General features: G+C 25.7%; 1 protein-coding gene and 2 long non-coding RNA genes across 5 annotated transcripts; 1 reads left to right on the forward strand and 2 right to left on the reverse strand.

Annotated features, from left to right (window-relative positions):
* Positions 1-435: 435 nt before the first annotated feature.
* On the reverse strand, positions 436-7,608 carry LOC127277187 (uncharacterized). 3 transcript variants are annotated; one of them, XR_007842337.1, is made up of 6 exons: positions 7,441-7,608; positions 6,774-7,262; positions 6,452-6,700; positions 2,527-2,820; positions 2,322-2,465; positions 436-879 (listed from the first exon to the last, which is right to left on the reverse strand). It is a non-coding gene; the product is annotated as an uncharacterized LOC127277187 (long non-coding RNA). The 3 variants fall into 3 exon arrangements; XR_007842339.1 differs by having other exon boundaries at positions 7,425-7,608; XR_007842338.1 differs by lacking the exon at positions 2,322-2,465.
* LOC127277185 (paired box protein Pax-1-like) lies at positions 2,819-10,049 on the forward strand. The gene is made up of 3 exons (XM_051298064.1): positions 2,819-3,090; positions 8,129-8,752; positions 8,898-10,049. The coding sequence occupies exons 1-3, from the start codon at positions 3,072-3,074 to the stop codon at positions 9,341-9,343; spliced, it is 1,089 nt and encodes a 362-aa protein (XP_051154021.1). The 5' UTR covers positions 2,819-3,071; the 3' UTR covers positions 9,344-10,049.
* On the reverse strand, positions 8,934-14,239 carry LOC127277186 (uncharacterized). Its single transcript, XR_007842336.1, has 4 exons — positions 14,135-14,239; positions 13,509-13,698; positions 10,888-11,078; positions 8,934-9,080 (listed from the first exon to the last, which is right to left on the reverse strand). It is a non-coding gene; the product is annotated as an uncharacterized LOC127277186 (long non-coding RNA).
* Between the last annotated feature and the right edge of the window lie 852 nt (positions 14,240-15,091).

Consider the following 15,091-nt stretch of genomic DNA (forward strand, 5'->3'; position numbering starts at 1 on the left):
AAAATCGTTTGCAGATCAAAAAAGAAGAAGAAGAAGAAGAAGAAGTTTGTTTGCAAAAAGAAGAGAATTTATATTTTACCGAATTTATATTTATAATGGAAATTTTTATTTAACAGAATTTTTTGAATTTAAGAATTCTTTTTGAACGAATAATAAAAGTTCTTTTTGAAAATTCAATTATTGCGATATGATTAAAGAAAATCGTTTGCAGATCAAAAAAGAAGAAGAAGAAGAAGAAGAAGAAGAAGAAGGCGAAATTTGTTTGCAAAAAGAAGAGAATTTATATATTTTACCGAATTTTTATTTAACAGAATTTTTTGAATTTAAGAATTCTTTTTGAACGAATAATAAAAGTTCTTTTTGAAAATTAAAGATCATTTATTGCAGATCAAAGAAGAAGAATAAGAAGAAATTTGTTTGCAAAAAAAAAAAGGGAAGGCGTGGTCCAAAAGTTAAAAGTTATAATGAATTAAGAAGGAAATTTGTCTTGTTGTGGAGAAGAGAGTATTAGAGCGATGAGGACTTCTAAAATTGAGCTTTTAGAGAATAAATGTCTTTGGGTAAGAGAGGAGAAAGGACACGGGCATGTGATTACAATGGAGAGGCGTAGACATACGATACTCACGGCTTTATGCTTTCGCCAATGGTCCATGCTTTGGTTCAGGAGAGCCACCCGTTTTACTGGCTCCGCCTACAATCTCCTCTTGCTCTCTTTCCTCTCTCTACCCTTTCATACGCACTAAAATTCATCTCATGATCCTCTCTTTTCTTCTGTGGAAGCTGTGCTCCGTCGAGCGTGGGTGATATGCTCTCTCTCTCTTTCTCTCACCAATACACAAACGTCTCTTGAAAACTAGAGTACTGCGCGCGATATTCATCCTAAAAAATGTTTATTCAATTAGTATTTAATATAATAATTATTATTAATCTTCTAATTATATTACTGTAATTTATATGGGTATATTGATATAATAATAAATTTAAAAATAGATTAATTAAATCATAAAAATCATTAAAAAGGAAACAAATATTTAAATGTTTTAAATTATTCTACATCCGAAATTTAAATATATTAATCTAGTGTATTAATTTTTTTTTATTTAAATTATTAATTTATAGAATTTTAATTTAACCGAATTTTTATTAAAGACAATTTCTATTTAATCGCAAAACTTTTAAATATCGAATATAGAATTTTTATTTTACACAGAATTTCGCCATAAAAAATTATAAATTTAATTTAACATATTTTTTTTAGAATTTCTAGTCGAAATTTAATTTAACGTAATTTTTTTAGAATTTCTAGTCGAAATTTAATTTAACATATAATTTTTTTAGAATTTCTAGTCGAAATTTAATTTAACATAATTTTTTTAGAATTTCTAGTCGAAATTTAATTTAACAGAATTTTGATTCATTGCAGCATTTACATTAAAAAAAATTTGTACTTACATTTAAAAATATCAAAAATATGTCAAAATCTATATAATATATTTGAATAATTAGAAATTTAATTTATGAAAATTCAGTTAAATAGAAATTCGGTTCTATAGAAAATTATAGGCACCATTTTTATTTTGACCCTTTTGAATAAATTTAATCGCACACGATGTTATATTATTGTTTTTGGATCCTAAAAACATAATATATACAAAAGAAAAATCTTAATCTTTGACCATTTTAGAATTTTGTATTTTTTAAAGAAATAAATAAACAAAATTGATGATGAAAAATAATCAAAATTGTAAAAGTATATAGTTAAATATATATATATTTAAGAGGAAAGATTAATGAAATTTAAACTTATTTTTTTCTTTTTGTTAAAAATTAAAATTTTTGAAAATCCATATGAGAAATTCTAAAAAAAATTATTAAAAAAAAAAGATTGTAAAAAAATTGTCGATAAAAAATAGTTCCATTTTGAAAAATCTTAATTTTTGATGTGTATTTAAAAAAAATTAATTTTTTTTTGTTTTTAGGACCCAAATGATACAATAAAAACAAAATATATGCGATCATATTTAAATTTAAAGTGTGTTAAAATAAAAATGGTGCCTCCCCTTAAATATATATATATATATATATATAAATTTTGTTAAATACGAATTTGGTTACAAAAAAATTCTTTAGAATTATAATTATTATATTATAATATCTATTATAAAAATAAAATTGATAAATAAAAAGAAATTGAAAAATAAATCTTCCAGAACATATTAAAAATTAGAAATTAATTAGAAAAAAAAATAACAAATAAATTATATATAATTTAAATATAAATTCTATTTTTTATAATTAGTAATGATTTTTTTTTTCTATACTTGATAAATATTGTCGCTCTTTTCACGGAAGGCGCGTCTAATCATAATATCGTGAATTCTATACTGGCTGACCATTCGTCGAGAGGTTTGCGCGAGATTGTAGACGCGACGCCTCTTGGTTTATATACACGCACATCTCTGCATCTTTAAAAGAGGATCACAAATCTTAAAAGCATATATATATATATATACATGTATAACTCACCCACACTAAAAAGCCTCACAAGAGTGAACTTTCTGTGAGATCGTGGGCCTGGGTCCATGAGTGAGCCCCGCGACGAGATGGAAGACTATAGCCGGAGATTTCTTATTTCTGCTCTGGTAAATCTGTCGTCCCAGTCAGTGAGGCAACGAAGAGCGAGCTGTGCACCAGTGACCGTGTCCACTTTGTTGTTGTCGTTGTTTTTCTTCATTTCTCTGCTTCGTTGCCAACGTCAATTTTATCAATCATCAAAATATATGTCTTCTACCCTTTGATATTTTCATATTTCCAAAAGTCCTGCAAAAGTGTTTTGATTTATTTTTCGTACTGTTATCTTGAATCTTTAATTTTATTAAAATAAAAAATTTTATAATTTATTTTCTTTTTATAATTGAAAAATTGAAATAATGGGACATTATTGTGTTTGAGAATAAAAAAAAAAAAAAAAAAAAAAAACTATATATCCAACGAGAATTAGAAATTTATAAGCAACAAGTGAAATTGAGTTCATGTATATGTAGCCGACGGATCATCTATTTACTTCCCCCATGGATCCTATTGTTTTAGGTGAGTTGTCATTTTTTTTCGATTTATTTTCATTATAATCTTTAATATCTTTTTTTTATTCCATAATTTTTTAAATAAAATTTCTAATTAAATTATATATTTGAATTAAAATATATAATTAAATTTATAAGTATAGGTAATTTTATTTTTATTTTAGCTTTTATTTATCACAATCCTAATTCTTTTTACGATCTTACCCGCACAGTAAAAATCGTATATATTTAATTTTACATTCCAATTGTGTATAAATTCGCGAAAATTTCCAATTAATCTTTGACCTATTAATCCGGGGTTGTCGCGCAAATCACAAAAACATTTATACATTGTATATATATTATTACACAAAATATGAATGCAATGTAATCGTATAATAAATTATTAACATTAATAATTTTTTTTTTTACACCCGCGGTCAATGAATTGGTCATGGATATAGAGAATTAATCAAACACTATCTATATATATATATATTTCGAAAGAATTTAAGCGGGAGTGTTGTGATAAAAGTCCATTCATACCAAAAAAAAAAGAAAAGAAAAAAAGTCGCACGGTCTCGCGCGTCTTTTATATATAATATAAGAACTCTCGCGATAAAGTGAATCAAATTTAACTTATTTTGATAAACAAAAAAAATAGTGACGATATTATGCGCGAGATTGAAATGGTTCATTGGTCCAATTAGTATTTTTTAAAGGTCACATCTGCTCTTTAGGAAAAGAAAAAAAATTTCCAAAAATTTGCTGTAAAAATTTATATAAAAGGAAAAATTAAAAAAAAATTTTTTTTTTTTAATTGTATAAATTAAAAAAAAGAAATTTATAAAATATATTACAGAATGTCAAATTAAAAAAATATTATTTAAAAATATTTAAAGAAAGAAATAAATTTATTCGAAATTGAAAACATTTGAATTATTGACAAAAATATAGAAAAAGAATATTTAAAAAATGAAATAATTTTCCATTTTGACAAAGCAGATGCTAAAATCCCATTGTCAGGCATATATATATATTCATTAGTGTTCAATTAGTAGTGTTTGTCATTTATAAACATTAAATACAGCTTTTAAAATATTCGTTGACAAAGGACTATTCAAATACACTCGGAATTAGCTACCGAAGGGATTTTTCCGTTGTTTCCAATGTCATTTTGCTTTTTTATATACCTTTCTGCTACCTTTTCTTTTCAGTTTGTATATAAGATTTGTTCTCTACCCAAAAGTTTCACATATACCCAAAGATTTTTCCCAACACAAACATTATGTCGAGGAATTTCGATTTTATTTTAATAAATATTTTCTTTTCAAATATTTTGATAAAAATTTACTTACAAAAACTAATTATTATACAAATTTTTCCCCAAAAATTATTAGAAATATTTTTTGAATTTTTTAAATTAAAAAAAAAAGAAGATTTTACGTTATAATTCAGAAAATTAATGAATTATTCTTGATAATCAGATAAAGCATTATTTTTGGCACAAGTATAGGAAAAAAAATTATACTTAATAGTCGAGTATTTTAATTATATATATATATATCAAAAACGATTCTACTCGAGACCTAAATTTCTAAATTAAATGAGGAGATATTCGCCATCATCAAAGGACCGACTGTTAATAAAGATGAACGAAGACGAGAGGATAATTAGTGTTTAGTGGATTATGCACAAGATAAACACTGAATGCATTATAGACATATTCACATTATAAAGCACATGTTCAACTTATATAGTGACTTTGACATCCATCATTCGAACGAAACACGCCCCCAAGTTCCTCATCTCTGCATCTTCAGTTTTTTTTTTTTGCTCTCTATAACTAATTTGAATATCTAGTTTTCCAATATATATTTTCTTTTTATAAAAAATTTATTTAAAATTAAAAATAAACCAAATTTTCCTGAAGCGAAATTTTATTGAACTTAATTATATAATTTTCAATAGAATTAAAATTTTTGTAAAGAAATAAAGTGCAATTTTCGGAAAAATTTTATAAATATAAAAAATAAACTAATAAATTATCTGTTTTGGAGTAATATTATATAGGTTTATTTGTCAGTAGAAATTGAAAGATGAATGATTGAAAGAAAAGAGGGTGAAAATTTTTAAACTTTCTGTGCGGTTAAAAACTATATGAAGCATTTATATATATATATATGTATATAAGGACGTTCGTCTCTTAAGAGTCAAGTTGAGTTGCTTTGGTTAAACACGTGTATTACACGCGTGTAAACTGACTGGCTGTGTCGGTTTCTTTGATCTCAGCCATTCATCACCCGTCGCGAGAAAAAGTCTAATAATATTACGTGCACCCGTTTATTTCTATATATGCAAGAAAACACTCAGGCCAAAGATGAAGAATTATATAGTTTTTCAGTGTAAAAAATCTCATGTAAATAAATTTATCGAACTAGAAAAATTTTACATGACACAAAATTAAATAAATTTTTAATCACGAAAATTTTATTAAATTAAACTAGAAAAAAAAAACTAAAATTCATTAAAATTTCGTTAATGTATTTTCGTAGGGCGATTTATTGTAATTATTATTATTTTTTTTGAAAAAAATTATGTACTCCTTTAAAAACCGCATTTTTTTTATTCGAAATGTCAACGAATCTAATGAGAAAAATTATGACTCTTGTGTGACATATACACGACAGTTAGACATCTAAACAGCTTATTTTTTTTTTGAGGATGATACACTCCATAAATAAAGAAGCTGTCTGAATGGAAGACATAAAAAAAAGACAAGAGAGGATGCACTACATCTTTTACCCTCTATATATGCAAAACGATTGCATATACCCGAAAATACATTAACGATAAATTTTTTTAAATTTTCTCTTATTTTATTCGGTAAAAAAAAATATATTTCCTCCCCAAAATAAAGAAATTAAATTTTTTTCTGATATATATCGAATCATATTTCAAAAAAAAAAAAAAAAACGAAACCCTTTTTTATATATGTCCGTGTTTGAAGAAATTCATAATGAGTTTCGGATTGCATCAAAGGAACGACGACGACGACGACCCTCATTACCATGACATGTGACAAAAAAAAAAATTATTTTTTTCCTCAGAAAAATGAATAGGAGATTATTATTTTACAAGAGACGAAAATTGCACTCTCTTTCTACCAGGAACTTGTTTTATTTCCAAGAATGATAAAAGTGATATAAATTTATTTTTTTGCTCGAAATATTAAATAAATCTTACCGCTTTAATAAGTTATGAAAATTCGGTTTATTTAATTTTTTTTTTTTTTAATTGTAAAAAAGCGAATTTCGAAAAATATGAATATATACGGCTAAAATCGCCATATTAAAAATCGTGGGAGGAAAAAAAAAAGAATTTCTTACCAAACGGCGGTGCGCGCCGTCAATGCAAAAACGCGTCTCCGTCGCTGTCGACGAGAAACACTTCCGAGAATCTCAGACTGCTGGGCTCGCTCTTCTATATGGTTCAATCCTCCTCCATCTCTATTCGACTTTTGGTTTTATCTTATTTGCCGCACGTATATCCGCGGAACGTAGGTATTTATTGCTCTGTTCGTACTTTGCTCAACCCTTGTGACAAATTGCCTTAAAACTTTTAAGCGCGGGTATATCCTATAAAAGAAAAAATAAAATGCAAAAAAAAAAGAATGATTTACTCACAGAAAAAAAAAAATATTCCTCTTACCTTTTTGCGCAAAGATATATATAAAAATAAGTCCGGAAATTTCAATCCAATTTGTGCATTTTCGCAAATTTTGACTCCGTTAATTTTTGAATTATTTCTAAAATATTTCGATTCAATATAATTTTGATATATATCTATATAAGAACTTCCACAATTTTCAAAGTGTATTAATTTCGATTCCGGAAATTTTAGAATTGTTTCCAATGTTATCAGTGAACTTCCACAAATTTTCAAAACGTTCGTAAATTTTTATTCCGTAAATTTTTGAATTGTTTCTAAAATATTACGATTCAAAAATTTGTTATTTGAATTTTCACAAATTTTCAAGGCGTTTGCAAATATTAATTCTGAAAATTTTAACTTTCCAAATATTTCGATTTAAAAATTTTATGCCAGGAAGATAGAAAAATTTTCATATTGTTGTGCGTTAAAATTTTGTTCCAAAAAATAGTTTCGAATATATAGAGCGTCCAAAAAATTCCATATTACCTGGAAAATAAAATTTTACCTTTTAATATATTTATTTTCCCTTAATTTTTGTTTCCTCTTTTACAATAATTAAAAAATAGAATTTATCATGGATTTCTTTAGAAATTATTTCCATTTAAAAAAAAATGCGTGAATTCAATTTAAATTCAAATTGAAATTTACCAAACGGATATATTACACTATTAGCATTCCGCACGTTTCGGCTTTCGAATCAAAAGTGGCAGGAGACCAAGAATTTCTGTTCCATGCACTTTAGCGCGACTCGCTCTTTCATATACTGGTTGCAATTTCCCTTGGAAAATTTATTGCGTGCAGAAATCGAGAACGAGAATGGAATGAAGTAGATTCTGCTATAAATATAAATTCATCAATATTAATCAAAAAAAAATTTTCCAACATTGTTTTACAAATTCAATGATGAAAATTGAAATTCGATTTTGAAAATCAAAAAAATTAATTAGTTTTTTCGAATGAATTTTGAAAAAAACAATTCCTATTATAATAGTTGTTGCGGCGAGTACAATTACAAATAGAAAGGGAAAAAGAGAGAGAGAGAGAGAATGAGACAGCGTAACAGACAGGCCAAGTGGTTCATGTTCGCAACTATAGAGAGATACGCTACACTTATTTGTCAGTTAGCGAAGAAGATGAGGGAAAAACTCCTCGAGAGTCTCAGCAAGACCGTATCTATGGCTACGCATTCCGCGATGAGAGCCTGCTAAATGATGCGTATTTGAAATCGCAATGACGTCGTGTCGGCCCTTTATACAATATCCATCTATTCTCCGCAATGTTTATAATTAAATTCATCAAAAGGAATTTCCAAAATTCATTTAAATATTTATTAAATTGTTTCTAATTTTCAGAAAACAATACAAGCGGAATTGGAGGCCAACAACAAAATCAACAACAACAACAACAATATGGAGAGGTAAATCAATTAGGCGGTGTATTTGTAAATGGACGACCATTACCAAATGCGGTACGATTAAGAATAGTTGAATTGGCACAACTTGGAATAAGACCATGTGATATATCAAGACAATTGCGAGTTAGTCATGGTTGTGTGAGTAAAATTCTTGCACGTTATCATGAAACTGGAAGTATATTACCAGGTGCAATTGGTGGCAGTAAACCACGTGTAACAACACCAAAAGTTGTTCAATATATAAAACAATTGAAATCAAAAGATCCAGGAATATTTGCATGGGAAATAAGAGATCGTTTACTATCGGATGGTATTTGTGACAAATATAATGTACCATCAGTATCAAGTATATCAAGAATATTGAGAAATAAAGTAGGCGCTGCTGCTGCTGTTGCTGCCGCCGCCGCCGCAATTCATCATCATCCAGCGCATCATCATCATCATCATCATCATCTTTATGCAGCGGCAGCCGCTGCTGGTGCTGCATTATGTCCTGTTCCATATCCAACTTCTTATCACACTGCATCGCCTTCGGTTACACATCATCATCATCATCATCCAGGTGAGTTAATTCTTTTTTTTCTAAATCTATTCTTAAAAATTATTTAATAAAAAATTTCAAATACCTTTTATTTTTCCCAAAGAAGTCCGAATAAATCAATTTACTTTTTTCTCCTCTGTGACAATTTTTCCCAATTCATTTCTAGTTGGACTTACAGCAACAGGAAATAAACTCTCAACACCTCCATCACCATCGACGACATCGTCAATTTCCAATCAAAATTACGGAGTCCATTGGCCAAGTTCACATTCTGTTCACGATATTCTCTCATCATCGGTTCCAATAATTTCCAATTCCACAGCATCATCATCTTCTTCTGCTCTTTGTCCTGTAAATAATAATAATAATAATAATCACCATAATAATAATAATAATAATCATCTTCATAATAATAACAGTAGTGGTAGCAGTAGCGTTGCGAGTAATAATGATGAATCTCCATCTAGTAATTATTATCATCATCATCATCAACAGTATTACGCGTCTGCACTTTATCATCATCATCATCATCGCGATCATGTCCCTTCAAATACTGCTCAATCAATGATACAGGCAACTAATTTAAGTCAACCCGCGAGTCCTTGTAATTAAAAAATTTTTTTTTTAATATTTCGATTATTTTGATAAATCGCAGTATTTTCATTTAGGAATTATTATTATTTTTTCCAATAGATTTTAACCAAAGATTAATTTTTAGTTAAAAGAAAAATAAAATTTTTTATTCTTTTTTATAATTTATTTTGTGTATGATCATAATATATGTAAATAAAGTTAATTTTCCTAACAATGTGGACGTTAATAAATATACATTGAAAAAGTTTATTTTATTAGAAATTATATATCTCTATCTCACTTCTAAATATCCCAAATAACTGATGAGAGAGAGAGAGAGCGCAGAAAATAATTCGTTTAAGCAATTTCAGCGCCAAGGTAGTTGGTCCAAATTCAAAATGCAATTTTCAGAAAATACGTTTTTCTTTGGCCAAATTTCAAAATTAAAGAATTGATGATGATATAGAAAGTGTGTGTGTGTGTTTTGTAACTTCACTCATGCATTAAATTGAAAACTTAAAACTCACTCATCGATCACATATATAATATATATATATTTATGAAACGGAAGTGTTTGACAAAAACCTAATTGCTTTTACGATGAAAAATTTTGTCATTAAAAATCTCTGTTTTCATCTCAAAACGTTATACAAAGTTTTCAATTTAACGTCAATCAAATTAAATAAATTTCTATTTTTATTCTATACTCGTGAAATGAAAAAATTCTATAATTGAAAAAAACAATTTGTTCGAAATAATTTTTAAGCATTGATATATAAAGAAAATTAAATTTGTAAATATTGATTATAAAATAAATGGAAATTATATAATTCAAATCCATTTTGCAAATAATTGAACGAATTATAAATTAAGAACTTATAATTATACTATAGTGATTTAAGAAAATTTCAATGTACGACAAAATGTATATATATATTATGTATATAAAATTATATATTACTAAATTTAAGAAAAAAAGTGCCTTTAAAGAAATAGTGATATTTATTTTGGCAGTGAGAGACACACTTTAAAATATAAATTGAATAAATGTTTTTTCACAATTTAAAATAAAAACTCTTGTTTATTTATACCTTTTGAAAAGAAAAGAATATAATTTTTATAGAAAAATCTATTTTTCCTCGTCTTTTTTAAAAAAGATAATTGAAATATTAATTAAATTTTTATTTGTTTGTTTCATTAACTATATTTAATTTCAAGTTAAACAGATGTACTAAAAAAGTGTTGTAAAAGCATATGTGGTTTGTAATAAGGACGTGGTTGCGGCGCGCCAAGCCGTCCCTTTGAAATACGAATATTCCTTCAAACTCCGCCCTAAGATTCTCTATCACATATTATATAGTTTTGCGCTCAAAGAAAAGGCAAAAGGCTATATACACTAGTAAAAGTGTATAACTCAGAAATTTATATATATATATACTTGTTTTCATTGAAACATCGTTTCGGCTTTCTTTAAAATACAATACTTGAGAAACAAATATAAAAAAAAAAAAAATTACTAAAACTTTCTATTACAATATATAATTACAAGAAAAAATAATTTGAAAAAATATTAAACAACTTACGTAAATAGAAAAAAAAAATATTCTTCTGGATTATATATTAATTTTCCAAATTTCATTTTGTTTATTTTGATTTTCATTATTTTTTGGTTCGTCCTTTTTTTCTATATAATTTCTGTTGATGATTTTTTTTTCTCAATCAATTTTTTTAAATTTCTATTTGATATTTTCCTCTCGGTCCTTCTCCAGTTATCCTGCGAAAATTTAGCTGAATTACTTTTTTGTTTTATAAAATATATATTTGTAAATTCGAACTGAAATTAATTGAAAAATTTTAATTTCTTTAAAATTACGAATATTTTAATTAATTTACTAACAAAATTAAACGCGCGTAAGCGCGCCAAATTGAGTATTTAATTGTTTGTTATAAAAAAATTAAAGATTAATATTATCAATAATAATTTAATTTATTTTAATTTAATAATGAATTTATCCCTTGGTGTAATGAATAGTAAGGAAAAAAATTTAACAATCCATCCAAGTCAAGTAGTCAATAATTTAATTTATTAGAATATTATTACATATTAAATAATAATAATGAAAATTATATGTTTACAGGCCTCGGATTATACGACTTTTTCCGACTTTTATCGACTTATTTTAATAAAATGCGATATTTTTTTTTTCCATTTGAAAAAAAATGTAAATAAAATACCTTTTTTTAGTATAAAATGTAGATCTTCTTCAGATCTTCTTCAATTCAATTATTTAACAAATTTTGAACTAAAATGATTCTTCACTAAATTAATTATTTTTAATAATTTTAATGAAATACATCACAAATTCAATTATATCAAAATTATTTTTCAATTAAAATTTTTATCAAATTTAACAATTGTTTATAATTTTAAAAAAAATATATCACAATAAAATGGAATTATTTTTTAAAAATTTCAATTCAAAATAAACATTATTACCCGAAATTTTAATTTAAAATCAATTAAAATCCAATAATTATCCAAAATTTTCAATTTAAAATTTAATTATTTACCAAGTTTTCAATTCAAAATGAAATAAAATTCAATTATTTTCTAAAATTTCTATATTCAAAATTAATTATTCAAATTTTCAATCAAAAATGAACTTAAATTAAATTATTATCCAAAATTTCAATTAAAATTCTATTATTTCCCAAAAATTTTCAATTTAAAATCAAATAAAATTTCATTATTCTCAAAAATTTGAATTCAAAATTAATTGAATTTTCAATAATTTGAATTTAAACTAAAATTTAATTATTTCTAAAATTTTTTTTTGAAATTTAATAATTTCAATTATAACTAAGGAAATTCAATTATTTTTAACTATTTTAATAATATTCTTTGAAAATTCAACTATCTGAAACCATTTTTCAATTAAAAATGATTTTCAAATTATTTTATTTTGTCCGCATTTTTTTAAAATTTTTTAGTGAAATCATCTAAAATTTTAATTACAAAACACTTAAAGTTTCAATTAATTTCAAAAATCTCAATTTTAAATCTTTGAAAATTCAATTAAATTTAAAAAATGTTTTCCAAAAATTGTTTGATAAATTATTTTTACTTCTGTAAAATTTAATAATTGTTTGAAAATTAACAATATCTTTTGAAATTTAATTATTTCTAAAAATTTCAACTTTAACCCTTCGAAAAGGATTAGTAAAAAAAAAAAAAAAATTTTATTTAAAAATCTGTAAAATATTTTTCTTAAAATAAAAAACAAATCCACTTTTTTTGGAATATAAATCGACTAAAACGACTTTTTTGTGTCTTTAAGTTGATTCGAGGCCTGTGTTTTTATAATTAATATTTAATAGATATTCGTTGGCCCCACCTTAAAAATTAATTTTTAAAAATAAATTTTTTTCAAATTACTATCTTGTACGAAATTTCCTCGCGCATCTTTTTTCTCATCATAAATTTTTTTTGTTTTTGTATACAATTTTTGATTCAATTTACAAATTTAAAAAAAATTTCGTTGGTAAACGTTGCGAGTACTTCAGCTTCGTGAATTGAATTTTCGAATTTGAAATTTTAAAGAAACTTATTCCGAAATTTGGAAACACAATTATAAAACTTTGCCAAAAATGAGAAAAAGAATTCTATTTTCCCTTATTGTTTTTAAATTACCAATTATTCTTTTGCAATAATGGTGGAAAATTTCCTCTAATTATTCACCGCAGGTAGATAAAAAAAAAAAAAAAAAAAGGAAAATTATTTTTCCCAAACGTTCTAGTCTGCTGGTAAGGCCTGTAAATTTATGTAATTTGTTAGACGCAGCACACGCGACGTTTGTTTTTGACCCGCGCGCACTTCGTTTCTGCGGATGTGCTCCGGTCAATTAGTTCGCGTGCAGTGATGAAGAAGTGGCAATAAATCAACGACTGAATAAACCCATTGCCGAAAATTTAAAACAAAGTCTTGATTATTGGAGAAAATTCCAAATATTTGTTTTATATAAAAAAAAAAGAAAAACAAATTTTCATCAAATAGCTACAATTTTTTTTTAATTTGTATTTTTTTCTAAATTGCGGTAAAAATATAAAAATTATAAAATTAATAAAATAATTGAAAACAGTATAAAAATTCAGAAAAATATAAAGAAAAAAAGAAAGTTTAAATTTTAAAATAATTTACACCTACCGTGAATTTTGCATCTTTCTTCTCTTTCTCTGGTATATATAATATCTAAATGTGACATTCGCGAACCGCGAGAGAATATGGACAGGGGCGTTCCGCCATGCAAACTTGGAATATACCTAATGTGTCTCTTCTTGGTCGTTTGGCTTCTCTCCGAAATCCCTTTTCTTAGTTTTGCGCTTCTTCTTCGTCGCTACGAAAAGAAAAGGAGGAAATAGATTAAAACCCAACCCTTTCATTGCGGTGGTGTAGTAAAGCATATAAAGAGCATCTGCTTTCAAAACTCTCTCTGGTGGATATACGCTATCTGACAAGAGAAAGAGAGACACGCCGACGTTGTGTCGACATGAATATATATACATTGCGGGGTCTCATGAAGCTATTTGTACCATTCGCAATACGAAAGGAGGAACATTATTTGAAATGTACAAGAGGTGAAGGCAAAAATAAAAAATTAAAATCCAGAAGCGTAATTATATATACACCTACTTCCTTTTTGCCAAATGTAATTAGTTTCATAGAATATCAAATTTTTTATAAACAAAAAATTATTTACACGAACATAACCTCACTCAAGAAAAAAAAAAAAATATTATCAAAATTGCCGAAGAAAAAAAAGAGTTAATTACCACGTTTCTGCGGAGACAATTAAATATTATAAAATATTACACTTCGTTGATAGAAACTTCTTTCTTCAATAAAATTCTTTTTATAACAATAGGGCAATATGGCGGTAAAATCTCGTTATTACAAAGTTAATATAGATTTCAAGGTTGTGTGAAAAATAAAGGAAATATTTTTCATTGGTTTAGTTAAAAAGTTGCAACCAATCAGAAATAGTTAATAAATTTTTGGACATTTTTTGTTAATGGCTCTATTTGGCGCTAAATTGGGTATTTTTCTACTTCCGGTTATAAACAGTCGTAGTGTATTTTTCTATAATAAAAGTAAATAAATAAATATTAAATGTGATTTAAGGAATATTTTAACAGTTTCTTGAGAGATTCTCGATTATATTCGCTTTATTCTACAAATGCAGAAGGTTTGTAAATCAATTTTAATATATTTGCAATAACATAACCAACAATATTTTTCTAAACTTTTACTTTTGTTTAATATTTTCTATAAAATATTCGATAAAAATGTTTTTTTTATTACTAATGTTAAAAATATTCAATTGAGAATTCCAAATTTGTAATTTTTGTTCCAAGAATTAGTGTCAATATTTTTTGCAGCTTTTTTTTTGGGGAAATTTTTACAAAGATGTGTAAGCCTTTGAAATCGCCGCAAGGTAATCAGTGAAGAATTTTGACAATACAAGGTAAGTTTTAATTTATTATATGTCTACTTTTTGATATCAAATATTTCCCTAGAATTTTTCTTCTTTTTAATTAAAATAAATAGAAACAAGTATTTTAAAATAGAAATTTTAAAAAAGCGACTTTTTTTTATCTAATTTACAAAATTTGGTTTTTTAATATATATAGATATATATGTATATATATCTATAGAAGAGAAATGTTTCTAATATTTTGAGAAAATGCAAGAGAGGCGCATCGAGGCGAAGCGATGCGCGATATCAGTTG

This window comes from Leptopilina boulardi, unplaced genomic scaffold (genome assembly GCF_019393585.1).
Source record: "Leptopilina boulardi isolate dan_hultmark-lab unplaced genomic scaffold, ZJU_Lbou_2.1 LbouV2_165, whole genome shotgun sequence".
NCBI lineage: Eukaryota > Metazoa > Arthropoda > Insecta > Hymenoptera > Figitidae > Leptopilina > Leptopilina boulardi.